The sequence below is a fragment of the Cryphonectria parasitica genome (genome assembly GCF_011745365.1).
Source record: "Cryphonectria parasitica EP155 unplaced genomic scaffold M406scaffold_3, whole genome shotgun sequence".
In the NCBI taxonomy this organism is placed as follows: Eukaryota; Fungi; Ascomycota; class Sordariomycetes; order Diaporthales; family Cryphonectriaceae; genus Cryphonectria; species Cryphonectria parasitica.
This window is the reverse complement of record NW_024468911.1, coordinates 2,057,776-2,084,037: the sequence shown is the minus strand read 5'-3', so window position 1 is coordinate 2,084,037 and position 26,262 is coordinate 2,057,776. Positions and strand designations below refer to the sequence as shown.

The following is a 26,262-nucleotide window of genomic DNA, read 5'->3' as shown; positions in this document are numbered from 1 at the left end:
CAGCGTTGACTGACTATGTAGCATAATTAAGGCAGGAAATATATCTTCCATGAAATCTCTTACCTCAAGCTCATCCTTATGCAGTTGTAGTCATTCTTCTAGCAAAGATGACCCGGGAAAAATATGCTCAGGTATTTAGTACAAGAAGATTCAATTTTTTGTCGCGCGTGCCTGCTGCTGCCCGCTGAGCTTTAGCCTTAACCACTGATTCCTTAATATCAGGTCCTCGCGGTTGATAACTCGAAGTTCGCACTGCTTTAAACTTCACAGCAATTCTCAAAAGAATCTCATCATGAAGACTCATCTTATGTGCAGAAATGTCTATAGAGTGGTGTTTGGGAGAGCATAGGCTCCATCTGCTTATCCAGAAATGGATTCTCGACATCCTTTTCCCATCCCCCGGCCTATTCCTGCACAGTGGTAGACTTTGGGGATGGAGGCTCTGTGAAAAAGTATCTAAACCTGGTAATATCGGCATCCGTTGGTAGCTGAACAGCCTGGGGAGGAGGCTGTTGGTTGAGTAAGTTCTCAAATTTATTGATCTTAGATTTATTAATCGACGGAACAGTTGTCTTGGTGAATTCATCAGCACCTTTCCGGTCATTCGTAAAGGTCGCAATATTCTTGGTGCTGGAGAGCTCCGTGTCCCTTCTTATTGACTTTCGGGGCACAGCCAACTCGTGTTTCTGTCGTACATGCGTTCGAAGTGCCTGGTCGGATCGAAATGGAGGGTATGGGCATGAGGGGAAGTCGCATCGATACCTCCGGACATGACCGAGCTCGTGGTCAATACGAAGCTTCTTTGACTCGAAGCCCGCTGTTGCTCGGGAGTAGGATCGCAGTCTGCATGTATAAGTAGAAGTGCGATAATCATTCCTGAACTTCTCCAGCTCCTGAGAGGAGATACTCGATATGTCTGGTGCGTGTAGAACGTAGTCGAGCAGTCCTTGGTAGTGAGAAAGGAGGGTTGAAACGCAGTCAGAACCTTTGGTCAGAGCTTTAATATCATAATCACCTGCTGCGAGACTATTAGCTGATTGAGCTTGTGCTAAAGCTACCAAATATCAGCAACTATATATACTTGGTGGCGTTATGCGTGTACTGACCTTGCTCTTGTTTGAGGTCTTCCTCAAGTTGCTTCAGGGACCTTGAACTCATCGCCGCCCGAACTAATAAATAGACAGCCTCGGATTTCTGCAAATACTGTAGCCTCGGGTCTTTCAGTGAGTCCTCCACTACATCATTTTGGCTTGGTTGTCCGAATATGCTGGTGAGTCGTTCTGATAATAGACAAAGCTGATCATGTAGAGTTGATGGTATGCGCAGGCCACATGTCGAATTTGCCACATACAAAACGTAGTCGGTCCAGTGTTCGACGGAGTAAATCTGAATTCCATATACTCCTTTAACCAGTAGGCGATACGCCTGTTGTCGGTCTTGTTCTACAAGCCTTAAGCTGGAAAGAAGGCAGGTGACAGAGGCGAGACAGTGTTGATGCAATGCAGCTTCTTCGTCAAGTACTAGGTCCGTCAAGGAGCCTTGGAGAAAGCTGAGTAATTATAGATAAGTGTATTATCAGCTCAAGTCATAGCGGCCAACATTGAAAGTTAAAGACTTACGATTTCACAGACACGTGGATGAAGGACAGTGTATTGTCGCTGCGTTCCTCAACCAATGATCTGCAGATGTCGACGACGTACTCAGGTGCTGGCAGCTCTACATCAGTCTTGCCAGACGAGAATGCCAGAGCAGACAGGAGCTCGAATCTTTGTAATGGACGCCTAGCGTAAGCGATCCAGCCGAGAATGCATTGAATATGCTTCTTGGAATTCAAATCAAGAGGTGCCAAAATTTGCGCCAGGATCCTTTGGTAGCTATCTGTAAGTGAGTCGATGCCCGGAAGTAAGGAGGAGAACAGGTTGACTCACAACTCAGATAACTTTTTGGGCAACTTATGTATAGACTCTTTCAGTTCATCGCCTCGGATGAATACATTATTGCTAATGTAGTCCAGAACGAGACGGGCATATAAAAACATGCCTATACAGCGAAGCGTGTTAGAAGTCAATTTCCAACCCCGATTTAGAACATCTGTGTCACTGTGCTGCCTCAATATTCAGGTACTTGCCATTATCCTTCAAATATGAAAGCATGCAAAGCCGAAGGGAAGGGAATGTGCAAGGAAGACTTAGTGGTAATAAAATGCACCTGTCACTCACCGTCTGCCTTTCGTGTGACTTGAAGGCCTATATCGCGCATCTCTTGAGCGTCCAGTCCCAGCTGCTCGAACCTGCTATGCAAAAGCCTCAATCTCTGCATAGAGTACTCCTCGATCGCAGCGTTCAATGATTCTTTCTCCTCCGTGAGCGAGATATTGGCTCTCCTGCGAAAGGCTCGAGATATGGTTGAAGAGGGACGACTTGAGATGAGGACTTTGCACACCACCCCACCTGATGCAGATGTTTTTGAGACGAGCTGCCTCAGAAGACTACACAATCGACCCTGAGAGTTGGGTGAATCTTCTCTAAGCTCATCCACGCCGTCTAGGATTATCCAGATATAGCTTTTGTGGCAGCAGCCATAGGGCTTGAATGAAAAGTGGGGCCCTGGGCTGGCAGTCACAGGAAATAGTGACTAACCCCTTAGCCATTCACTAGGCTAGGGCAAGTTGTGAGTCACTGGTGTTTCTGTCCTAATTAGGACTAGCGCCTACTGTTCCTTTCTATATAGACAGGCAGTTGGCAAAGCGCCTTTTAAGATAGTAAAGAACGAATCATCTTCCCTTTTACCATTTGTAGTACACCATAGAGTGCCTTCTACAAGTGGTAGCTACGATCATACACTGCATTGAGGAATCCCTTGAGGATTCACCCCCCGAAGCCATTGCGCAGATACGCCCACTTGGAAATCAGCAGCCTTGGCAACCCAAAAACACCAAAAGCCCACTATCGTGAAGATCGTGGCACCAAAACAACAAGCCCTTGGCATCACGCTCACCTGAGACTGTGCTACGGACTTCCCTGATGCGTTACGCTTACCTGAGATCTTGCGAATAAGCCTTTTCATCAAAAACACGCCTACAGGCATTCACAAGCATTCACAGCTAAGCTGTTTTTCCTTTTATCCCGTTGCTGGTAGAAGCTCTGGCAGCTGAAACTAGCAAGCATACTCTGATTCTTGCGAGCATGGTTATAGACATCCTTGCGCAGACGCCACGAGTTACCCTGGTTACAGCACGCTTGCCTGAGAAGCCTAAACCATCCTCTAGCCTTCATATCCATCTGTTGCTTATCGCTAATTGGCTTGATTAGCAGCGATTCACTGTTGATTTTGACCCCAGCAAGACAATCAGACAAGCTGAGCTAACTGTAAGCGGTTTCTCAAGGAACCCAACTCGACCGCCTATCCACCGTGCTACCACAGCCAACCTGGCTGCCAGTCTGGCGATACAGCTAGGCAAAGACCCCGAACTTCTTCACGGACGCTCAACGAGTGAAAACGCGATAGCTTCTCGAGAAGAAGAGACCGCCAGTTAGGACAACCCGTTCCAGGCAGGAGAGTACCATGGCAATAGTTCAGCGCTGTTCGAATCCCCTGGACCGCGTGAGACAGGTACCCTCGAGCACGAGGATCCTGAGGAACCAGCCAATTTCTCAAACGACTCCGCCTTCAAGGAATATATCCGTTACGTCAAGATACAGGCGGATGATGCGAAGATGGCTGCTGTATACGCGAACTTGGAAATCAGGAAGACAGCCAGCGCAGTGGCCCGGCTGGAAGCTTAGCAGACAGCAATAGCTGTGAAGCAGGAAGCGCTCGATACTCTGGTCAGCAAACAGATCAATATGCTAACCCAACTGATGCGCCACTTCAACCTTGGGCCTGAAGCTACAGCTTCAGACATTCGGTTCCAGGCTAGCAACGGGAACTTGCCCTCGGGAATGCCAGATCCCTCTTAAGGCCCGGCAATCCCCACGATATCAGGAGGCGCCCAATGCTGTACAGTTCGATATGGCGCCGGTGGAGGCAACCCTAGCGATCCAGGTGATGATTCTGATGATGAGGGAAGCAGTGGTGAAGGCTGTCAGCTCCTAAGCGGACCCCTCGGGCCTGGATCAGGCAATCTACAAAGCCAGCATGAGAACACCCCCTTTTCAAGTTGCTTAGGCATCCAGTATATCATCAAGATGAAATGCAAGGAGCTGGGAGTGTTCGACTCCAAGTATGATAACCCTGATAATGTTAGCATGATTACTATTGGCAAAGATCTCATCTTCACAGATGTCTGGTCGTTCCTGGATTGCCTTGAATCCCTTAAGGATGGTGCAAACGATGAAGAAATCGAATACGAGATACTACGAATGTTCAGTATCTTATTGCAAGGCGCTGCTATCTACTGGTGAACAAACGAGCTGACCAACACCAAGCATGCTAAGCTCTGCTGAGAGGGCTACAGAGTTGTTACCAATCTTCTGGCATAACGGTTCTCTATGGAGCTCACGCGTGCTACGCGCAAGTTCCGTGAAAGCTTTCTGACCTTGAGGAGTATCGCGGAGGACGAATTCGCTCTTCGAAAGTTCATCCAGAAGAATCTCTGATACGCTTGAGGCATGGGCATTCTGGACCGCGAGAATCTCAACTGGAAGGGTGCGCTGAACGATATCTGGAGCAAGATGGATAAGCGCATCCAGCATCATCTCGCACCTTCTCAGCGGTTCAACATCCTGGACGAATACATGGAGGAAGTTGAGCAGGCCAAAAGTATACTGATTAATATCGCCAACAAATGGTATCCTGAGTACTCCAAGGGAAAAAGCAGCCATCATAACCGTTCGCCAGCCTGCAAATACAACTCTCGCTCTGGTGGCAGCTGCTGCAACGATCGGAACCATGACCATCGATGTGATCGGGACCGGGATCGCTGGGATGGCAACCGTTCGAGCTACCGCAACAAGAGCAGCACTCGCTTCTCAAGATACAAGACTGGAAACCGCAGTTCGCACCGAAACCGAGATTCCTACTGCGAGAAGCCCCGCAATCGAGACTGCAATCACAACCGAGATCGAGATTGTAACCGAGACCGAGATTGTAACCGTGATTACGACTGCTCCAGAAGGAACGGCAAATCTGATGATTGCAGGAAACGCGAATGGAACCAGCTTCCAAGCCCTGATAAGAAGCGAGCATACAATATCACTGAGAATGAGGATGAGGCGGCCTACTCAGGAGACGATAGCGGTGGGCTGCCCTCTTCTGGCGACAGGCAAGTACATTGGATCGACAGCCCTGAGCGCTCGCCCTCGCCAGCATCATCGGAATACTCGCGATCGTCCAGTCCGGTCGGACGGGTTTACAACCTGAGAGAAGTTGACCATCCGGTCAACTGCACATGCATCTTCTGTAACAAGGAGTTCGACTCTCGAAGCCAGATGTTCCAGCACGTAGGAGGATGCTAGGAGTGCGATCAGAAGACAAATGTCTTCAAGGAGATCAAGAAGCGCCTGAAACAGGCTGTTTCATTCGGAACACCTTCTCCCAAGACGAGCTCGCCACCCGTTCAGTACTGCGATAAGGATATCCTTGCGGAGGCTGCGCCTGAAAAGCAGCTAAACGAGCCCATCAGCGGCTATACTCACATGAAAGTTACCATTCGAGCTACTTCCAGCGGTCCAGATATGACTCTTTGCAAGGATACAGGTACTAGTTACGACCTCGTTAACCGAAAATTCCTCCAACAGTTCCCAGCTGCAGATATCACAGTTCGCAAGCCTCAAAAGATCGGAGGAGTGGGAAAAGGCATGATTACGCTGTCCAAGTATGCTGAATGGGACTTCTACGCCTGTGGCCAGCGCGTCGATAGCACTCCTGGGCTCCTCCGCCAGCGCGTAGGAGCCTGAATCGTGGACGATCTGCCAGCTGGAGCCCTCATCAGCAACGGATAGCTCAAAGCTCGAAAAGCCATCATCAGCTATAAGAATCAGGCTATCACATACCCTGGTCAAGGCAACTTCAGAGTGCTGTTCGAAGTCCAGCGCCAGGCTCTCTTACCCACTATTCGAAAGGTGAGCATAGCTTACGCCTATATCATCAGCCCTGGCGAGACCGCCAAAGTGGCGGTGAGATACGCTGAGCTGCCCAAGGATCGCTCCTTTTCCTTTACATCCACCCACAGCGCTGCACTGAACGCTCAGATCGACGCTTCCTCGCCTGCAGTTGTGGCACTGCACAACGCTACGAAGGAAGCTATCAAAATCCCTAAGGGAATGCAAATGGGAACTATCCACGAGTATGAAGATACTGAATAGTTCAAAACCACCTTCAAAGGCGCTGTGAAGACCTTGGCTGTAGCAGCAGCCCTGGGAGGCCTAACTTCAGTCTGTCAACCGATCAACACCAGCGCCATAGGCGCCTTTGATGCACAGTTCACGCCCTCGATGGAGATCCCAGAGGGTTAGATGCCTGTCAACGCCGAGTTCAACCTTACATCGGAAATCATCGCCACGGCTCAAGGCGCTGAGACGGAAACACGCTCCGTAGGCGAGTTCCTATATGAAGATAGCCTATCTTCCATCCCTTATAGCGATGCCATATATCAGTTCCTTGGCAATATGGGGATGGCTTATAGCGTTAACCTGTCTCCGATCATGGGAACTGTACCTCCTGATAATCATGATATCGATCTTCGCAAGCTAACAACCCTCATCAAGAGCTCGCTTAACATCAAGACTCCTAACGAAGCCCCAGCCATCATCCTCGATAACAGCATTCGCATTTGTTCGCAGAACTCTAGCAAGGCACAGAAGTTCAAGAGGATCATCGAGAAATACCCCGCAGTATGGAAGCATAAGGCCTCCCTTGATATGCCCGAAGACCAGATGATAAAGATCCTCTTAATAGATAGCTGGCAGCATGCGAAACTGAATCATCCCCGTTACCCTGTCTCTTGCAAGAACAAGCTTTTCATCGATCAGGTCTACGAGGGAATGCATAAGACGGGCTGCCTCGAGTTCGCTAACGATATCTGCTCATTCGCCTTACTAATCTTCGTAGTCTGGCGGACGATCTACGGTCAAGAAAAGGGTTGCATTGTAGCAGACCTTAGGGCTATCAACAAATGAGCTGTCCCTAATAACTACCTGCTATCACTGCAGTCAGACCTTATCGAGGCTATTCATGGGAAGAGCTATATCACGGTTATCGATGCTACAGCTTTCTTCTATCAATTCCTTGTATACCCGGATCATCAGGATCAACAAACAATGATTATGCACTGTGGCCTCGAGCGGCTAACTGTGGCTCTGATGGGCTATTGCAACTCGCCAGCTCATGCTCAGAGGTATATAGATCGCCTGCTTCATGAGCACTGGTACTACATCAAAGCCTTTATTAACAATATCGTGATCTTTTCGAACACCTTTGAGAATCATTTGAAGCATCTCGATACAGCTCTTGGCCTGTTCGACAAGAAGGGGATATTCATCTCTCTCACGAAGAGCAATGTTAGCTTTCTCTCAGTTAAGCTTCTTGGCTTCTATGTCGATGCTCTTGGTCTGTCTACCACGAAGAATCGTATGGAAGCCTTTCGGAAGATAACCTTCCCCAGGAATCTCAAGGACCTCGAGACGTATCTGGGCGCAACTGGTTTCCTTCGAACAATGATCCCCTACTACGCCCAGCTTGTGGAGCCACTTCAGCTGAGAAAAACAGCGCTCCTTGCAGAGGGCTGTAAGCTCGGAAAGATCACTTCTGGGAAGAAGTTGCAGCGTCAAGTATACACATGCTGTATGTACTACAAGCCTACAGACGCAGAGAAGATGGCCTTTAAGAACTTGCAGAGCACCATTTGCAAGAAGATGCGCTTGTATCATATGAAGCCGGAGCAAAAGCTGTTTATTCAAGTGGATAGCTGTCTCCAGCGCAGCTTCAGCGTGATGATCTTCCAACTGAAGAAGGGGTATGCCTAGCAGCCAGGCCAGCCAATACCATCGCATGCTGTCAAGCCCGTGATATTCCTCAGCTGCTGCCTGACGAAGGCCGAGATGAACTACGGTCTCTCAGAGCAGGAGGTTGTATATCTGATCTGGGCTACAAAGCGTTTGTGCAAGCTGATTCAATCAAATCAAGCACAGCTGATTATTATTCTCACGGACTATGATGCTACGCATAGAATCGTCAATCAGACGCATCTCGATACCTCGTTAACAGACTGCGCAAATCAACGCCTCGTCAATGCTTCTATCTACCTCAGCTAGTACCAGTTCGATATTCATCATCTGGCGGGGAAGCTCAACTATGTGCCTGATGCCCTGTTCTGTCTGTTGGCAGATGGGGACGCGGAGGCACGCGGGAGTGACAAATCAGCGACTCTCGATACGGTAGTTGATGATCTTCCTACAGTTTTCCTCACCCTGGCGGAGGCCTAGATGCCTGATTCAATGCGCCAGCGCTTCTGGCAGGCATATAAGGAAGACTCGGTCTACTGGAATATCATTACAGACCTGATGAAGATTGGTTCAGCTGGAAAGAAGCCCCCAGTTCTGGTTTGCAACGAGGATGTTGTTTCTGCTTCTAAGCCCGGCTACCCATTCCGTCTGAAGGATCAGTTGTTATATAACTGCGATAATAATGGAAAGGAACGCCTCGTTATTCCCTGGCCTCTCGTGCAGAAGCTCCTGCGCAACGCTCACGATGATAAACACCACTTTGGCAGAGATTGCATGATAGCCGAGTTGGATAGCCTTCACTTCCGACGGAAGCGAGCTCTAGTCTCCCAGTACATCGACTACTGCTACGAGTGTGGCGCTCAAAAAAAGGATAACCAGAAGCCTGCAGGCCTTCTTCAGCTAATCCAAGCTCCCTTGGAACTCATGCACACAATCTCGCTCGATTTCATTCTAGGTTTGCTCTTAGTCGAGTTGACAGGCACTCCGTGGCAACTCAAAGGCTTCAAGGCGTACAACTTGCTGATGCCTGTTATCTGCAAGACCTCAAAAAGAACCCTGTTGATCCCTGGCCACTCAATCTATTCAGCTAAACAGTGAGGAGCAGTCCTGGGTAAGCATCTCCTGTTGAGCGATTGGGCATGCCCTCGAGCGATTATATCAGACTGCAATGCGAAGTTCACCTCAAACTACTGAACAGGCCTGTGGAAAGCCTTTAGCATGCGCCTGCAGATAACAACAGCACACCACTCTCAGGCTGATGGAGCGGCTGAACGAAAGAACCAGGATGTTGAGCTAGCCATTCGATATCACGCAGCTGAGCACTCTAACGAGGTTTGGATTAACCTAATTCCCTCTTTGCAGTGGAATCTGAATAATGCTCACCAGCGCTCAATTAACGCAAGCCTTTACGAGTATCTGTTCGGATTCAAGATCCAGTTATCATCCGACCGATTGATCAATATCACCAAACAGCTTTCTGATATCCGCTTTATGTGCAAGCATCTGCGAAGGGATGCTCAACTAGCAATGGATATCGTTGCAGCAAGCAACAAATGCGTATACGATGCTAAGCACTAATATAAGGAATACAAGAAGGGCAACAAGATCTGGTTGAAGCTCGGAAAGGCGTACAAGCTGCTACAGCGCTAAAACAATAAGATTCAAGCACTCCGAGAAGGCTCTTTCACAATCATCAGAAAGATGTCGCCTTTGGCTTACAAGCTTGATTTCAAAACGGATGACTATGATGCTGATATTCAAGTTCATCCAGTGGTCAGCATCCAGTACTTGAGCTGGTATAAGCCCACGAACGATCCCTTCAATTGCTAGCAGCCCGAGCTAGGCCCAATCGAGCATAATGAGAATAGCGACGACTCCATGGCTTCCAACGAGGATTACTACGAAGTCGAGCGCATCGTTGATAAGAAAATCGAGCGACGAGGCGGCAAGAATACTGTGCGATACTTGGTGCGATGGAAGGGATGGTCTTTACGGCACGACCGATGGAAGGACCTGAGGAGCCTCAGGTGCCCTGAACTCATCGAGGACTACGAACGTGCACACCCTGAGAAGGCAACGGAAGTCCTCACCAAGGCCCTCAAGGCCCCCAAGAACGACGGCACCGAGGCCATCGTGGATGGAGGCACGGCTGCCCCCGTGAAGCGGAAGCGTGGCCGGCCTCGCAAGAACCTGGCACCCCCGGCCGGCAACAATAACGCGTGGGCAGACGCGTCTGAGGCTTCTCAGGAAGCCGAAAAGTATGGAAACAAGGCCCCTGGAGCGGGTTCTGAGCTCAGACGAAGCACGAGACTGGTACGAGAGCTCGTGATCTCGTGAGACAAGGGGCAGCTGCTGAGGACAGCAGCAACGTTTCTCTGTGGCCGGCACTTGTGGCAGCAGCCATAGGGCTTGAATGAAAAGTGGGGCCCTGGGCTGGCAGTCACAGGAAATAGTGACTAACCCCTTAGCCATTCACTAGGCTAGGGCAAGTTGTGAGTTACTGGTGTTTCTGTCCTAATTAGGACTAGCGCCTACTGTTCCTTTCTATATAGACAGGCAGTTGGCAAAGCGCCTTTTAAGATAGTAAAGAACGAATCATCTTCCCTTTTACCATTTGTAGTACACCATAGAGTGCCTTCTACAGCTTTCTTGGTTCACTTCCTCTGAAGAGCTTATGAGAAGAGTCAGGACTAGCTGCTCAAGTTGTGGCAACGTTGTTGACTGTTTTTTGAGAATATAGTCGTCATAGACGTGCCCTGTCAAAATCGAGTCGCGACGAAGTAGCTGTTCAAGCAGAGACTTTAAGACCTGGTCATATTCTGATGACTTGGGGGAAGTGTTCATGCAAAAATGATAGAGCACTGTCATGTGCCCAGATGCCTGCATGAACTTGATCAGTTGCGTCGATATGACGCTTTTCCCAGAACCTGCAGTGCCCGACAACCTGAGCATGGGGGTTTCCAGCTTCCTTTGTAACCAGAACCGGATTTTAGCATTCTTGAGGATCCATCCACAGGTCCCCGAGTACTTGTTGCCATGGTCGGCAATGGACTTAAAGATAGCCAGTTGGTCGGAGTTGTCTATGCGTAGCCATGACTGTGCGGCATGAAATTCCCTGACCGTCTGTTCTTTGGTGTCGTGGTCAATCTTCTCAAGGCTAGCTTTCTTCCACGCATCCAATCCTTGACGCATCTTGCGTGCTTCTGCAATATCTCTTGCATTCGCTTCTTTGTCAATGAGGTCCTCATGTCGTTTCATATCATCTAGGATGTTGTCGAATCGCCTTTGGAATCTGCCCCATGATGTAAGAAACAAGAGTTTCCAACCTGATGTATATAATTTAGAATCGCATAGTTGCAGAGCAGGCGCTTGGGGTGATGATAAGCATGTGCCACTTACCACTTCGACGAACAAATTTATAGGCATGCTTGTGAAATTCCAATATGTCTGCGTAAAATGCCGCTAGAGCTTCATAGAACTTCGCATCGCCATAGAAGGTGTCTCCAAGAATCTGAAATCGTGGCATCGATTCTGCAATTCTGCTGTACGCTTTGATAATCATATCAAAGGCCTCAATGTATTCGCATGAGATCCGCAAGATGAGGGTGATCGGAGCCCATATCCATGGCAAAAACTGTGTTCCATTGCAGAGAATGTGTACGACGCTGGAGTAATGCTCGAGTGCCGTAAACAGTGGCATCAGACGTCGCATATTGCGCAGTGATTGTCTGGCAGCCAATTGATTTTCGATGTCAAGGGCTTCCTGTCGAACGCTCTGTAAAGTTGCAGAATGAAAGTCCTTGGAATCATGTGGGGCAATCGTTTTTTCCAGATTGTCGAAAGCAGTCCACATCGTCTGCCGCACAGCGGCCGGTACAGGTTTGGTCAAAGGCATCTTGAATCCACAATATATGGCAGGGTGAAAGAAGTGCAATCGACATGGCAGAGAAACATCAGGGACTTGATAGAAGAACTCAGAAAAAGTCAGCATCGAGGAGGGGTAAGGTAAGAACGCCACAGGCATGGAGCATTAATATACTTCCAGGACAGGAGAGCCTCATAATCCTCGATACCAGACCAAACTACACTCAGGTAGCCTACATGCAAGTATGTGGCACATGCATAAATGATACGCGTGAGCTGGTACAGCCTCATTTAAGCTTCCCTCGGCCCCCAAATCACAAGGCTAGTGATTCAACAAATGTAATTATGTTAGCTAAGCCAGTCGACAAAAATTTCGGTTCTACCTGTCTGACTTGTCTTCTCCTCAAAAGTCCGTATGCCATCTTTTTTGACCGGCAGACTAGATTGATGCGGAAACTATCAATAAGGTGTGCAACACTCAAGTCTCTTGGGCCTCGGAAGCCATTCAGGCCAAGACTTAACAATGGACCGTGACCCCACGGACCACAAGCCAAAACGTCGCCGCGTAGATGAGGGGTACGATGTTTCTCCTCTCATTGCCAGTATTGAGGATACCCAGCAATCCTATAGTCAGTCAAATGGCTATTGGGAGACAAGAGAATATTCCCAATCATTCTCGACAGGTATGCTTAAATGTACTCATATTGGAACCATGGAGACCTCGCCAGCCAACATCTGCTAACTGCACCATATTATTGTTGAGATGATAGCCTACAATAGCATAGCATGTTCAACTCCTCAGACGGCTCGACATTTGATCATAGAACGAAGTCAGGATTCCGCACTGAATCAATGCCAGATACCATTGCAGCCGGGCCCGGCCTTCGATCCATTTTGGAATTCGTTGCAAGTGGATCCTTTCAGGTCAGTGGAGACTGAAGAACTTGTGCAAACACCACAGCATTCCAACCAAGCAACGATTCAATATGGAATGAGAGCTGGGACTCAGCCATCGTGTGACGTACTAGCCCCATGTCAAACATGGGTAGAAGAGAGAGTTTGCTTCGGAATGGTATGAAATAGCATTCTCTAATCAGAGTGTGACTGGAAGTTAAACAGAGCGCAACAGATTCAAAACATCGCTGGAAGATGCTTCCAATCTCAATCTTTCAGTATACCTCGACTCTTTGATGTTGACATAGATTCATCGAATCATTTCGTCTCCAAGGACCGAAGTTGTGACATTCAGGGCCGCATTATTTCGGAGCACGAACAAATGATTCAGGGTCTTCTGGACGAGAAGTCACTGGATCTCCAAGTGTTTTGCGCCGTGGAGGAATCCCCGACGTCAAACAAACCAGACCGTGCATTTACACAATGCCCATGCTCTCTAAGCATTGTTGTGTTTGGAGCCCTGGATCTTCTCGAGGAAATCGGAAGCTGGTTGCAGGAATATGGTATGTGAACTCTGGTCAATCCATTTAGTCATTGCCACTCCCCTTGCTTTTGCCCTTGGCTCCCATCGAGAATCTTCCCTATGCATTGTCGTTAGCTCTTTCTTCAATTCATATTTCTTATCGTCTCTCCCCCCCCCCCCCGGCTTTCTCTCTTTCTCTATCCCCTTTTCTTGGCCTTTTTCTCAGTTATGCTTTTTATGATATGTTCATATCTGAGCCTTCCCCGTCACTATTTTCCTGTGGCAACGTTGTTGTTACATTACAATGCCTCAACAACTCTCTTCAGTTTTCTGATTCTATCACGGGAGATTGTCCATGGATCGATGCTAATGTAATCGTATCTAGATGTTTACCTTCAAGATCCTGTGAACGTCAGCGAACAGTATTCCGGGCTTCGGTACTGCAACCCTCATCGGTTATCCTTCGAGCAGCCAGGCTCTTGTTCCCTGGTTCGTGAAGTATCAGCACAGAATTCGAGACTACTAGGGTTCCAAGAAATTGGAAATCAGCCTGATCTTCTTGATCTTCTGAGCAACCATGCTCATTTGGAGGAAGCACCGCAGCCAACGGCCACGCGGACAAGCCTCAAAAAGCAAGTGCCTGAAGATGAAAAGTTATGAAAAAAGAGAAAAAAAAAACTTTCTGCTGACTTGACTATGATTAGACACCAGAGACAGGCCCTGACATTTATGATGAAACGAGAAAAAGGTTGGGCATTTCGAGAAGACGGCGATATCTGGGAGGTGAGAGATGCCTCACGAGGATTACAGTAAGCATTCCGAGCCCCCATTAAGCGAAGGAGACGAATTAAGTTTGAGCAAGTTTCCTAAACAAAATATCTGGCGCGGTCGAATTCGAGGAGCCGCCGCCTTTCAGAGGGTATTATGGCGGACCTGATGGGATTCGGCAAAACACTCACCATGATTTCGCTCGCGGCAACTGACATTGATGTTCCACAACACCCTTGGTATCATTCGTCTCTGAATGGACTGGATGGTAAAGAGCCCGTCCCCGCAACTCTCATCATCATTCCACCGCCACGTAAGTACACATTCATTGCCCAACCTAGGCCCAATCTTGGAACTTCGAGTATCACAGCGTCTCAGATGTAGTCCAAAAGTTTCTGCTGACGTAAACATCAGTTCTCGGTACTTGGCAAGAACAAATATCAGAGTAAGAGCTTAATACCGTCCCTAATCATCGTGAAGCTATGAATTGATGATTTTCCAGCCATATGTTCGGGAGCACATTCAGGTTCAGGCTACACTATGGGAAGAACAGACTGCTCAATGTTCGGGACACACATGAAGTCAATGTTGTCTTGACGACGTACCATACAGTGTCTGCAGAATGGAAGAAGCAGGAAAGTAAGAATGACTCGGTGTTGTTCTCGCTTCATTGGAGAAGAATTATTCTGGATGAAGGTAAGGCCTCACGTGCGGTCTGGTCACTCTGAGAAGAGAACCTCAGCTCATCAAGGCTTGCAGCACATTTCATCCGCAACGACCACTCGCAAATATCTCGCGCTGTCTGCGATCTTGCGGCAACCTCGCGTTGGGCTGTGACTGGGACTCCAATCCAGGTAAGTGTGAGGTCTTCCGTACTATTGACAATCTACACGGAGGGGCTCCGATTTCTAAAACTGGTACAGAACCGTCTCGATGACCTGGCAAGCCTCCTGAAGTTCATACGAGCATACCCTTACCACGACCTCAAACAATCCAAGGCAGACATTTCCAACCCGTGGAAGTCTGGCGACGACGAGAAGGGCATCCAGCGATTGAAATATTTATCAGCATCTTTGGTGCTTCGACGGCCGAAAACCACGATATCCCTCCCCTGTCGACGAGACCTGAAATATCCAGTCGAGTTCAGCAGACAGGAGAGAGAGGCATATGAAGCGATTCGAGGGCAAGCAATTATGAATATCGACGAAGCGTTGCAATCAGGGTCAGATCCCTCGAAGGGTGTTGCTTACGTCAATGTTCTCCAACAAATCGAGTCTCTGAGGCTCTTCTGCAACCTGGGACTACACTACTATATCAGACACGATCTCAGCAAGCGTCTTAATGACAGCTGGGAAGCCGTGGCGCAACAGACATTCAACGCACAACGCGAAATGGACCCGGTCTCCTGTCTGCATTGCTCGTCGAGTCTGGAGGTTACAGAGAGCTTACTGGACCCTGTCGATGGCAAAGGAGAAGGGAAATTCTTCCGCTGCATGCAATTTTGCTGTGGCGAGTGCGTCGGCAAGATTCAGAGATCCCGTGCTGAGGTTGCGTGCAGCCACAGCCCACCGTGCCCTGGAGCGACTGTGACTCTTATTGGCCAGGCCGTTGAAGAGATTGCGTCTTTACAGACATTGCATCCCCGAACGGGACTCGACTTACCGTCTAAAATTCAAGCACTGGTGACTGACATCAAGTGTCTCCCGAAGGAGACTAAGTGGTAACGTGCCCATGCAACCCAAACCTGTGCAACAGTCACACTAAAAAATAGCAGTGTTGTGTTCTCAGCTTGGAGATTGACTCTTGACTTGGTGGAAGCCGGGCTGAGACAATGTTCTGTCGGCAATATTCGCTTCGATGGCAAAGTGCCCCAGAAGGAGCGACAAGGAGTCGTCCATCGTTTCAAGACGGATCCGAGTATCCAGGTCATGCTGCTGACGCTTTCATGTGGTGCTGTCGGGTAAGTTCCAGATCTATGGCCTCTCTCAGATCTAGGCCTATCGCATTTGTGTCTTCATGGCTGACGGGTTTGATGCAAAGTTTGACTCTTATTGCCGCTTCACGTGCTTATCTCATAGAGCCTCACTGGTATATACCTTGATCCCAATTCTTGACCACTGGATTCCTGTTGCTTGAGTCCATGAGTGTTGACCAATATAACCCCAAGGAACCCAAATCTGGAAGAGCAAGCTCTCGCAAGAGTCCACCGCCTCGGTCAAACCCGAGAAGTGACGACCATCCGTTTCTACATCAGGGACTCTTTCGAAAAGGTAAGTAAATGCCTTATATGCTACTAAGTCCTGGACAAACATTGATGATGGACCTGTGTTTCCTTGAATAGCAAATCATGGAACTTCAAGCCACGAAAAAGCAACTAGCAGGTGTTTTGCTCGCTCCACATGATGGCGAAGGGCCAGATGACAAACTTGGAGCTCTACATGTAATTGCGTATTCCCACAAGCCATTGTCAAGGTACATTTTACTGACCCAAGTTCTAGAAATTGAGGTCCCTACTTTGAACTAGGTGCATGGATAGGAAAGTGATGAGGATGGGAGTTATCATTGACGATCAAGTTGTTTTTTTAATGCAGTCATGATTTATTTAGGAAGGTTTCTTTCAGGTTTTCAGGCGCCTCATAGAGCTGAACTTTTCTCTCATGGTGATCAGATTTACATATATACAATCTCTCCAGTACTACCGCTTCAAATGGCATATCCACCCGAAGCCAGTTGTCTCGGCTCACCAGAAGCCTCAAATGTGCCATTCGGCAGAAGCCTCAAAGCCTGCGACGTCGACTGGCCCGGCGCCACCCACTCGACAACGTGGCCCAGGCTGGCCATATACGCGGTGGTTTGATTGTCATAGGCATACTCGAACGACACGTAGTTGGGGCTCAGCTGGTCGTGCATCCTGGGCGCGAGCAGGGCCTCGTGCGAGGTCATGTTCTGGTCGATGGCGTGGTGGATGACCTGGGCGGTGGCGGTGATGATGCGCGAGCCGCCTGCAGAGCCGGAGATGAAGAAGAGGCCGCCTCCCGGGTACTCGACGATGGTGGGGGAGATGGAGGAGAGGGGCCGCTTTCCGGGGACAATGTAGTTGGCAGTGCTGGGGGCGTAGCCGAAGGCGTTGGTCTCGCCCGGGATGGAGAAGTCGTTCATCTCGTTGTTGAGGATCACACCCGTCTCGGGAACCATGACCTGTGAGCCGAAGATGGTGTTGATGGTGGTGGTGATGGACACAGACAGGCCGCTGTGGTCGGCGGCGACGACGTGGCTGGTGCCGTGGTCGTTGAGCACCTCGAGGTTGCTCGGGTCGTAGTAGCTGATGTTGTAGGTTGTGTAGTCTGAGATCTTGGACCGGACCTCGGCGGCGGTGGCCTCGGAGAGCATCTCGGCCTGGTACTGCGACATGTTGGCCACAAAGGACGGGTCTCCCAGGTTGGTGCGCATCCCGTACGACCACCGCATGGCCTCGTCCAGCCTGTGGGTGGTCAGGTTGATCTGGGCTGGGTCGCCAAAGCCCTCGAAGCCGTTGACGATGTTCAGGATCGACAGGGCCACCTCGCCGCCGGAGGGGGCGCTGCAGCTGGTGAGCTTGTAGCCTCTATAGTCGATGCTGACGGGGTCACGAAGCTCGACGGTGTAGTTGGCCAGGTCCTCAACGGTCATGGTGCCGTTGGCGGCCTGGATGGCCGCGATGGTCGCCTCAGCAATGGCGCCCTTGTAGAAGGCGTCGGCACCCTCGTTGGAGATGGTCTCGAGAGTGTCGGCGTAGCGCTTGCGGGTCATGATCTGACCCTGCTGAAGCAGCGTTCCATTGGGTGCAAAGTCAATGGCCCATGTGGGGTCATTGATCAGGAAGTCGTCGTCCACAGAGGCGAAGTATCTCGCCGTATCTGCGGTGACCTCGAAACCATTGCGTGCCACGTTGACAGCCGGGGTCATGACGGTCTTCCAGGGCAGTACACCGTACTTGTCGTGGACGTATTCCAGTCCACGCAATTCACCAGGTACACCACTACTCGATTATCAGCATTTATCTTGTGTCCTTGTCATGCTGAGAGGGTGCAAAGGTGTTTACCCAGGGGATTCTAAGAAAGAAAAGAAAAGACTTACGCAGCCAGCCCTCCATACAGACTAAGATCCGTGTCATTGACATACATGTCCTGATAATAGGATGCGGCGGCCGTCTCACGGAAATCGATGAACTCATACGACCCATTGGTCCCGCGAACCAGCATAAAACCACCGCCTCCAATACCGGAGTGGTACATGCCAATGACGCCGACGCAGAAAGTGGTGCCCACGAGAGCATCGATGGCGTTGCCACCCTGCTCCAGCAGCTCGATGCCGATCTTGCTGCAGACGGAGCTCTCGGACGCCACAGCACCAAGCTTTGGGATGTCGGTCGAGTTGGCATCGAAGAAGGCTGTCGGCACGGCAGAGACGAGCTGGGATAGGCCCAGCAGAAGAAGCTGGGCTCCTGCGGTAGCACGAAGGATGGCCATGGCGGAGGTTGGTGGAGGAGGAGGCTGCTAGACAAGAGGATGCCTAGGCAGGCGTGTGAGGGTGAGGGGAAGAGGGAGGAGAGAGGAGAGGCTGCCAGATGAGCTGATGAGAAGGGGTGAGGACGGAAAAGCAGTAAGTATTTAAACCATACGACAACACGCCCAATTATATGCCTTGCAGATCATCTCCTCCTTGCTTTCACAGCTAGCGTCCTAATACCACCACATTTCTAGGGTCGCTAGGGCCTGGCTCAGTACATGTTACCAAATCCATTCTTGTCTCTAGAACATTTGTTCCCTCATCTTGGCCAAGAGTACTACGTAGTACCACAGTATAACTAATGCCAAGCTCGCCTTACTGCAGGGAACCGGCAGACAATGCTTGCTTATCAGTGGAGGACACCCCAGGTCTGCGAGGGGGGAGACTCTCGGGTGGCTTTCCACACCTCCACACCTTTGTACTATAGTAGTTCCTCTCCACACATGTAAGGGGCCGCGCACAACGGAGCCGAGCGATCGGAACGGAGGCACGCCGCAAACCTGAGGGCGTTGTGCTTTGTACTTTTATAGTACTATCTATCACTACGTGCTAAAAGAAAACACTCATACTAGGGCCGGCAGTCGAGAGTCTAGCGGCTGTTCAACGCCTCGAGCATGTTTACTTGAAGGAGACGGTGTGTTCATCTTGATGTCTACAAACTCGCACCCCGTTTGGACCTTTGTTGGGCTAGGAAGACCTAACTGATCTCAGCGTGCCGCTGGTAAACAATATCACAGTCCTCGTGTCTCCGAACATCTCGCAAATCTAGACTGTCTCGAATAGAAGAGAGAAGAAAAGAAGGCGGGGGAAAAAAACAAGTAGCACGGATTGCCGTTCCATGAATTTTGTGTCTCATCAAATCATGACCAGATATATCCAACTTCGATCCATGCAGGTTGACCCACAAGTTCGTCTGATACCGATCCCCGGGGGGGCCCTTGTCCAACACCATGATGATCATCGGATCTCGTAATCTGCCCTTTTTTGGATGATTAGAACCAACGGTCGGTGGGTCGAGCCGTCAAACCCCATTACTTGCAGACTACACAGTACATACCATACACAGTACATACTATGGTATGTACGTGGTGGTATATTCCGAGCCCCTCCTCTCTCTTTTCCTGTCTACTCTGATACCCAGTCTGCTGACTTGACGGTAGGACCTCAGTTGTTCGACTGCAATACCGCCAACCTCTTGAGCGAGAAAATCAGTACGTACACTCGTCGTCCAACCAGCATAACCAAGTCCGAAAGTCCGAGGAAGTATTTGCCTAGGGGTGGTAATTCTGCGAAAGAAAAGCAGAAGAGAGGAATGGAGATACAGCAACTCCACATTGCCCGGCATGTGTGGGGCTTGCCGGCGAACTGGAATTGCTACATACTACAGTACATAAGTCATTAGTACTACGTATGTAAACTGTTTTATACTGCGAACGAATAGTACCTGCGTGCCTCGGGCAACGGTTTTGCGAAACGCACTGACTGCATAAAACAAGGAAATAAGTAATAGATTTTATGATAACTGATTTCTAGCCAGTGAAACCCGCATATAACACTGGCTGCGTTATGAAAGGATTCGAGAATGTCCCATATTATAAGGCTCAGAACCTGAGGTGGGAGCGTCCAACCGCCTGAGTACGTATATTGCCAACAGGAACCCATTAGCAAGGCGAGCAGGGTTTGCAGGGCACAGGCATAATTTGACCCCAAAATCGCTGTGTATCCATCTCATGAATGATTTGAGCTCGGCATATTGTATCTCTTTATAGCCGAGAGGAGAGAGAGAGAGGGAAAAAACCAAAACATTTCCTCAAAAGACGTATGCTCGCAATCGATGCTGTAATCGGGTGCATCTAGGATGGAAGGGTATTGTTCCAAACGCTCTCCACTGTCACCCGGCTCTGCCACCCGGAAGACTCCCTCTTGCCAATAACTGTATAGCCCACTGATTTCGACTCACCCTTACGCAAGAAGAAGCCATTTGCATCAAACGCAACGATGGTTTTTGGTGAGTCATCGGGATTCAGGGCAAGCCAGGTCCAGATGCTGTTGCCCGCCTGGGCAGTGATGGTGAATTGTTTCTGCACGTCGTCGTAGTGTACACTCAGGCCAGGATCTTCCAAAGACGCGCTAGCAAGGGGAGCGGGTGTCCAGTAATTCTCATGTGTAAATGTCTTTGTCGCGTTCGTGTTGATCGGCGTGCCAGTAGTCGTTAAATTGGCTACGAATACCGCGTCGGTGGTCTTGACAGAACTGTTTGCAAAGACTGTGTTGATGTCGATAGTCGCCAGTAGTGTGCTGTTCAGAGGCCCAATCGTGAAGTCTGCTGTCCTCGATTCGGAGGTCCCAGAACCCGTCGATAGCGCAAGATCGTTTCCCGACCAGTCCAGCCAAGCCATGCTGATGGTCCCGGTGACTTCCGTCCAAAGATCGCTCACAGCATACACGTTGAGGAGGCCAGAGCTCACGTTCCACACCGGCGCGACGACTACCTCCTGAAAGATGTCTTTCGCCACATAATGCAAGACCTTCCACCTCCCGTCGTACTCGATGCCCGCCCATGTCGGCGCTTGCCAGATGTCCTCGAGTTGCCAGTACAGGCTGCCCAGCTGTCTCTCGGGCCGTCCTGAGCCAGCCCTGTAAAATTCAATCTGAGCTTTGTAGAAATCTGCCTGAAATACCTGGGTCGTGTGGATCCAGCTGCTAAAGTTGGCAATAGGATCTGCCTTATTGGGGGTCGGGTAGTACATTTGCGCTGCGATTGTCATCTCACCCATGCCTTTAGTCGAATTGGCGTAATTGTCGGTGAAGAGGCCGCCTGCCGGGTAGTGGTGATTGCGCAACAGGATCGTGGACGAGTTGAAGAAGAGCTGGTCTTCGGGCAATACAGGACGCCAGGTGTCAATGCTCGGCATGCTATGAAAGCCAAACTCGTTGGCGAAGCGGCCCTGAGGGTAGGTGGTGACATCGAAGGCTTGGGAGGCATTGTAGTTGTAGTGGTCGGTATCGCCGTAGATACTGCCTACTGTGACATTGTTATAGCGCTGCACGATTGGTATCGGGTTGCTGAAGTTCAGAGTAAGATAGCCATTGGTAGTACTTGACGGGATGTAGGTGATGCTGTGGGAATTCCCGTAGACGGCTGGGAGTAGCGTGTTGATGAAGAGGGTCTCGTACTCGTGTAGATACCGGTCATACTCGTCTGGTGCCTCGAGGAGGACAAGTGCCAGCTCCAGGTTCTCCAGCTCGTTTCCCCCAGCCCAGAGCGCCAAGGAAGGATGGTGATTGATGCGTCGGACTTGATAGTTGGCCTCCTGTCTCGAATTCTCTAAGAAGTCCGTGTTGACTGGATATAGAGCGTCCCCATACTCGAACTCGCTCCATAGTAGAATGCCCATTTCATCTGCAAGGTCGTACATGAAGTCGGGCGAGTATGCCCCGCTCGCCCAAACCCGCAGCATGTTCTGATTTCCGGCGATAACTGAAGAAAACAGGTGTTCAATCCTCTCTTGTGTAACGCGTGGCCAAAAAGCATCTGGCGGGATGAAATTGGAGCCTTTGGCGTAGAATTCGTGACCATTGATCTCGAAATGCCCTGATTCCTTGTCAGAATGTTTCGAGGACTTCAACCAAGACCTCCGGGACTTGAACAAGAGCACCAAAAAAAAGAACAAAAAAAAAAAAAATGACCTACAGTTGTTACCCGGAGCGATGCCCTGAGCAAGCTGTTCGTCGGTAATCACGCCCTCGTTCAGCACAATTGTTCTGAACCCGGTCCGCTTGTTCACTGAAGCTAGTACTGCACCCGATGCTGAGACAATGTCTACGGTGATGTTGTATAGGTTCTGCTCGCCCAGCCCAGATGGCCACCACAGCTTATAATCTTGTCCACCAAGCACTGCCGTACCGGTGATGACATCGCCCGCATTCTGGATGTCGACCAGGTCTCCGCTACTCACGGTCTGATTGGTGCCTGGATTAATGACAGCATACCTCATCGTTGCACCATCCGGGACTGTGTTCAAAACATCCACGCTTGCATTGAGTATCCAGTCGGCAGTCTGGGCAGGAGGCAGATTTGGAAGCTGGCCCACGCGGTAAATGTCATATATGGAGTTTCGCACGGCTAGCTCGTCGGGTTGCAGCTGCAGAACCCAGGCTTTCTGCCAGATGCCAGACGGTGCGAAGGCAGGCCCCCAGTCCCAGCCGAAGTCGGACTGCTCCTTGCGAATGAAGGGCCTGTGCAGGAACTCGAACCGGCCCTCCACGAGCCATGGCCAAGTCTCGGCACCAGGCTGTGCGGCGAGGTCGTAAGCTGTGCCAGGCGCACTGAAGAATTGGACTAGCAACTCAGGACTGCTGTCTGTAGTGCACGAGGCGAGGGCCGTGGAGACATCGAAGAAGTATTGTCTGAATTGGTTGTCTGTGCTAGCAATAAACTGGCCACAGAACCAGACGTTTGCAATGGTGTCGAGGCCATTGAAGAGGAGGTACGTCGTGAGATCTGCGCTGCCGTCGCGTACAAGGCCTGTGAGGTTGGTGGTATAATTCCAGTCGGCCCATGCTACCCAACGCAGGTTGAAGTCATTGAGCCCATAGTATGGGTCTCCAATCACTTGCCCGGCATACAGATCCAGATGAACATGGGATGGGACCTTCCCGGGAAGGGAGATATTGTAGGGATTATTTGACACCTTCCATTCTTGGTAGGACAAATCGACGATGTTACTGGCCGCAACCTCGTAAATGCATGAGAATTGTGCAAGGCCCAACAAGGACACCTGGAGGTTTGGTTTGATGATCATGGTTTTATCGGCGACTTGCCCAGATCGGGAAGCAGCTGAAGCTTTGAAACGTGTCGTTGTGGTGAGTTTGAAGAACGTCGAGGCCTTACCTAGGTAGCAGTAATAAGAGATGTGCTAAGTCGAGGATGAACATACATAGCCAGGATTGAGCATCGAGGATTATTATCTGGGGAGATAGGGAATACCCTCAATCAAGCCTTTTGACCGAGTGCCGGATACCTCGCCCGCCGCCCGCCTTTTTTCGCGATGTACGACCCCTCATCTTACATTGATGACCAGATCGCGCCTGCATCGCTCGCCATGATGTCAAAACTGGGTGGAGAAGCTGCGAAGTAACGTTCACGGTTTCCCCACAATGGTCAGCTGAATAGCTCCACATTGTCAAAGCTTAACCTAGTACGGATAAAGCAGTATAACGCGAGGCAGACACTGGCCAAGTGCCGGTCCATGATCGTGACATTAGATATTTTTGTGAGAAAAAGAATCATTCCTGTGTCTTCAAGTACTCTAAAAAAAAAGACGCATTGGGTTTTCTCCCCCCTTCTTCCCCGGCAGCACCTCCCTAGCCCCCTCCCCCAAGGCTTGACTATTTGCCTTTACCCTTCTTTCCCGTTGTTCGTGATACGTAAACGAACCCCTCTCAAATGCTTCAGAACATGGCTACGCGTTTGATTTTTCTTGGTGCTTCTACATAATTCTGTCCCTGTGCTATATTTCCAAATAAGACATAGTATCACTGCTCTGTTTGATTTGCCGCATACTGAGCATTGGATATTGCAGAATTGAAAGCTAGCCGTCGCCGTGGGGAACACCGTCGAGATGTTATTCTTCAGCCATACAAGGTAAACTGGATTGATGACTCAGCCGGAGAGCCGACAAAGGTCTTGAAGCCTTGGATATTCACTGCCTTTACCATGCAGGACTGGAGCTGAGCGAGAATCAGTACGATCTGAACCACAGTGGCCATCATGCTAGCACCTTCCATCAAAACAATCCTCATTGCACCTATCAACTAGCTCCACTCATCGTAACCGATGATGAACAGTGATTAGCAGCCTTCAAAAGGTGCCGTCTCAGGCGGAAGAAGACAGGTTACATTTGTGACATCGCAAGTCGGACCTTAAAGGCCAAAGCTCTGATTACTGAGGACGATCTGACACCCGTAAATTTACAATGATGGCTTCAAAGCCAGCAGGCACGTTTATCCACATGCCCTATCGAGTGAAAGCGACCTAGAGTCCTTGACTGGCAGAGCCTTCCTTCTTCACTGGATTTTCCAAGATTGTTCCTGATATATCATGAATCATGGCACAAACAGCACAAAGTCCCGCGCTTGTGCATCTACAACGCCAGCTCCTCACATACAATTACTCTTGTGCTCCTGACGTCCATCTTTGCCATCTGCTGGGGCCCATAGTACAACAATCACAATCAACACTCATTACGAATCAACAGTACCATGGCCGCCAATGCCACGACTACCGATGATACTGTATCTAGCGCTGCAAGGCCTCAAACAGGCTCTCCATTTTTCAAGAAACTCCCCCCAGAGACACGAACAAGAATCTACGGATTTGCCTTGCGTGTGGATAATACACCATGGGTGATGAATGATGATCCCACATGTTCACGGCTCTTCTTCGCAGGCGAGTACAATCATGGTTGGATCGTTGCCAATCCCAACTGCATGGGCATCCTACTGGCCTGTAGGAAGATGGAACAAGAGGTGATTCCTCTGCTGTACCACCACGTTGAGATCCAACTATCCCCGTCATCATGTGCGGAGAGTCAACTTATGCGCATCAACCAAAAGTACCTGCAGACGATTGAGATATTGACTGTCTCTTGGGATCTTCGAAGGAAAGACGAGGTTCTCACTTCCTCGCCTCCTGGCTCAAACCTGAGTACCGAGGTTGCGGGCCCCCGACGGGCAATGGACGTACTGCGATTATTGCAACTAGCCGGCGCAAGAGTACACACAGTCATTCTCAAAGCTCCATGGCATGATTCTGAGTGTACCCTAGAGGGCAGCATGGGACCCATCATGTTGAGCCGGACGAGTCTCTCTCGGATTCGCACACTCGAGTTTTTCCCTTGGCCATACGTCCCGGACTTTCTCGAGCAGCGGATAGAGCGACTGCAGGGGAAGAGAGTTCCAGGTCTGCATGCAAACATTCAAGGATGGCTTTCCACCGCGCTGCGTTTCGAGATCGCTCGACGGGCCGGCTGCGGTTTCATCCAGCTTACCAACCCAACTCCGTCTACCGACACGGTGCAGCCTCTATCGTGCCAGGAATGGGACAAGCTTTTGACGCAGTGGGACTTGAACGTTCGCGAGTCGCTTCTGGGGGGGCTTCCGGCCATGGAGCGGGTCGATAACCCACTACGGTCCCCTGATACCTTGAATGGGATCGACGAGCACGGTCATAATTGGAGGACGCGAGACCAACTGAGAGAGGAGGAACGGAAGAGAAAACCGCCGCCGCCACCACCACCACCACCCATTGAACAGCCGGACGTGGAGGCTATCAGGAACATGTGCGAGAACATGCTGGGTCTAAGTCAAGAGGATATGCCAGGTGGGAGATGGGAATCATGGTACGAGCATTGAGGTGCTACTAGCCGTTTAAGTCAGAGTTATGGTCTGCTAAAGACAATACATCCTGATATTGACGAGGAGTGGTGCATGTGGCGCTGCTTTGAATATGGGCAAGGGATAGCAATAATTACCAGCGAATTCAGTCAACAAAACTATAGAAAATGGGAGTCTTCTGAACCTTCGTGCAAAGAATGGACCCTAATCAAGTACAGTTTGCTTGTTTTGTTGGGAGGAAAGAAAGGTCATGAATCCACGATAAATCTTTATTCACTGCACTTGACATGATAATTTTCACATGTATTTTGAAGTGTCCTTGAA

The 26,262-nt window shown here is 49.9% G+C and overlaps 4 protein-coding genes across 4 annotated transcripts; 1 reads left to right on the top strand and 3 right to left on the bottom strand.

Moving 5' to 3' along the window:
* Window positions 1-404: 404 nt before the first annotated feature.
* Window positions 405-11,838, bottom strand: M406DRAFT_338058 (uncharacterized protein; the record flags this gene model as incomplete). The annotated part of the gene is made up of 8 exons (XM_040921314.1): window positions 405-509; window positions 696-916; window positions 1,107-1,549; window positions 1,701-1,874; window positions 1,929-2,040; window positions 2,101-2,104; window positions 10,602-11,269; window positions 11,343-11,838. The coding sequence occupies 8 exons, from the start codon at window positions 11,836-11,838 to the stop codon at window positions 405-407; spliced, it is 2,223 nt and encodes a 740-aa protein (XP_040778211.1).
* A 492-nt stretch (window positions 11,839-12,330) lies between these two features.
* Window positions 12,331-15,716, top strand: M406DRAFT_328339 (uncharacterized protein; the record flags this gene model as incomplete). Its single annotated transcript, XM_040920317.1, has 9 exons — window positions 12,331-12,436; window positions 13,010-13,264; window positions 13,610-13,877; window positions 13,929-14,007; window positions 14,267-14,305; window positions 14,407-14,437; window positions 14,605-14,631; window positions 14,672-14,688; window positions 14,847-15,716. The coding sequence occupies 9 exons, from the start codon at window positions 12,331-12,333 to the stop codon at window positions 15,714-15,716; spliced, it is 1,692 nt and encodes a 563-aa protein (XP_040778210.1).
* A 979-nt stretch (window positions 15,717-16,695) lies between these two features.
* On the bottom strand, window positions 16,696-18,266 carry M406DRAFT_39592 (uncharacterized protein; the record flags this gene model as incomplete). Its single annotated transcript, XM_040924106.1, has 2 exons — window positions 16,696-18,013; window positions 18,109-18,266. The coding sequence occupies 2 exons, from the start codon at window positions 18,264-18,266 to the stop codon at window positions 16,696-16,698; spliced, it is 1,476 nt and encodes a 491-aa protein (XP_040778209.1).
* Window positions 18,267-20,024: 1,758 nt separating this feature from the next.
* Window positions 20,025-23,345, bottom strand: M406DRAFT_89768 (family 2 glycoside hydrolase; the record flags this gene model as incomplete). The annotated part of the gene is made up of 2 exons (XM_040926159.1): window positions 20,025-22,135; window positions 22,235-23,345. The coding sequence occupies 2 exons, from the start codon at window positions 23,343-23,345 to the stop codon at window positions 20,394-20,396; spliced, it is 2,853 nt and encodes a 950-aa protein (XP_040778208.1). The 3' UTR covers window positions 20,025-20,393.
* Window positions 23,346-26,262: the final 2,917 nt, after the last annotated feature.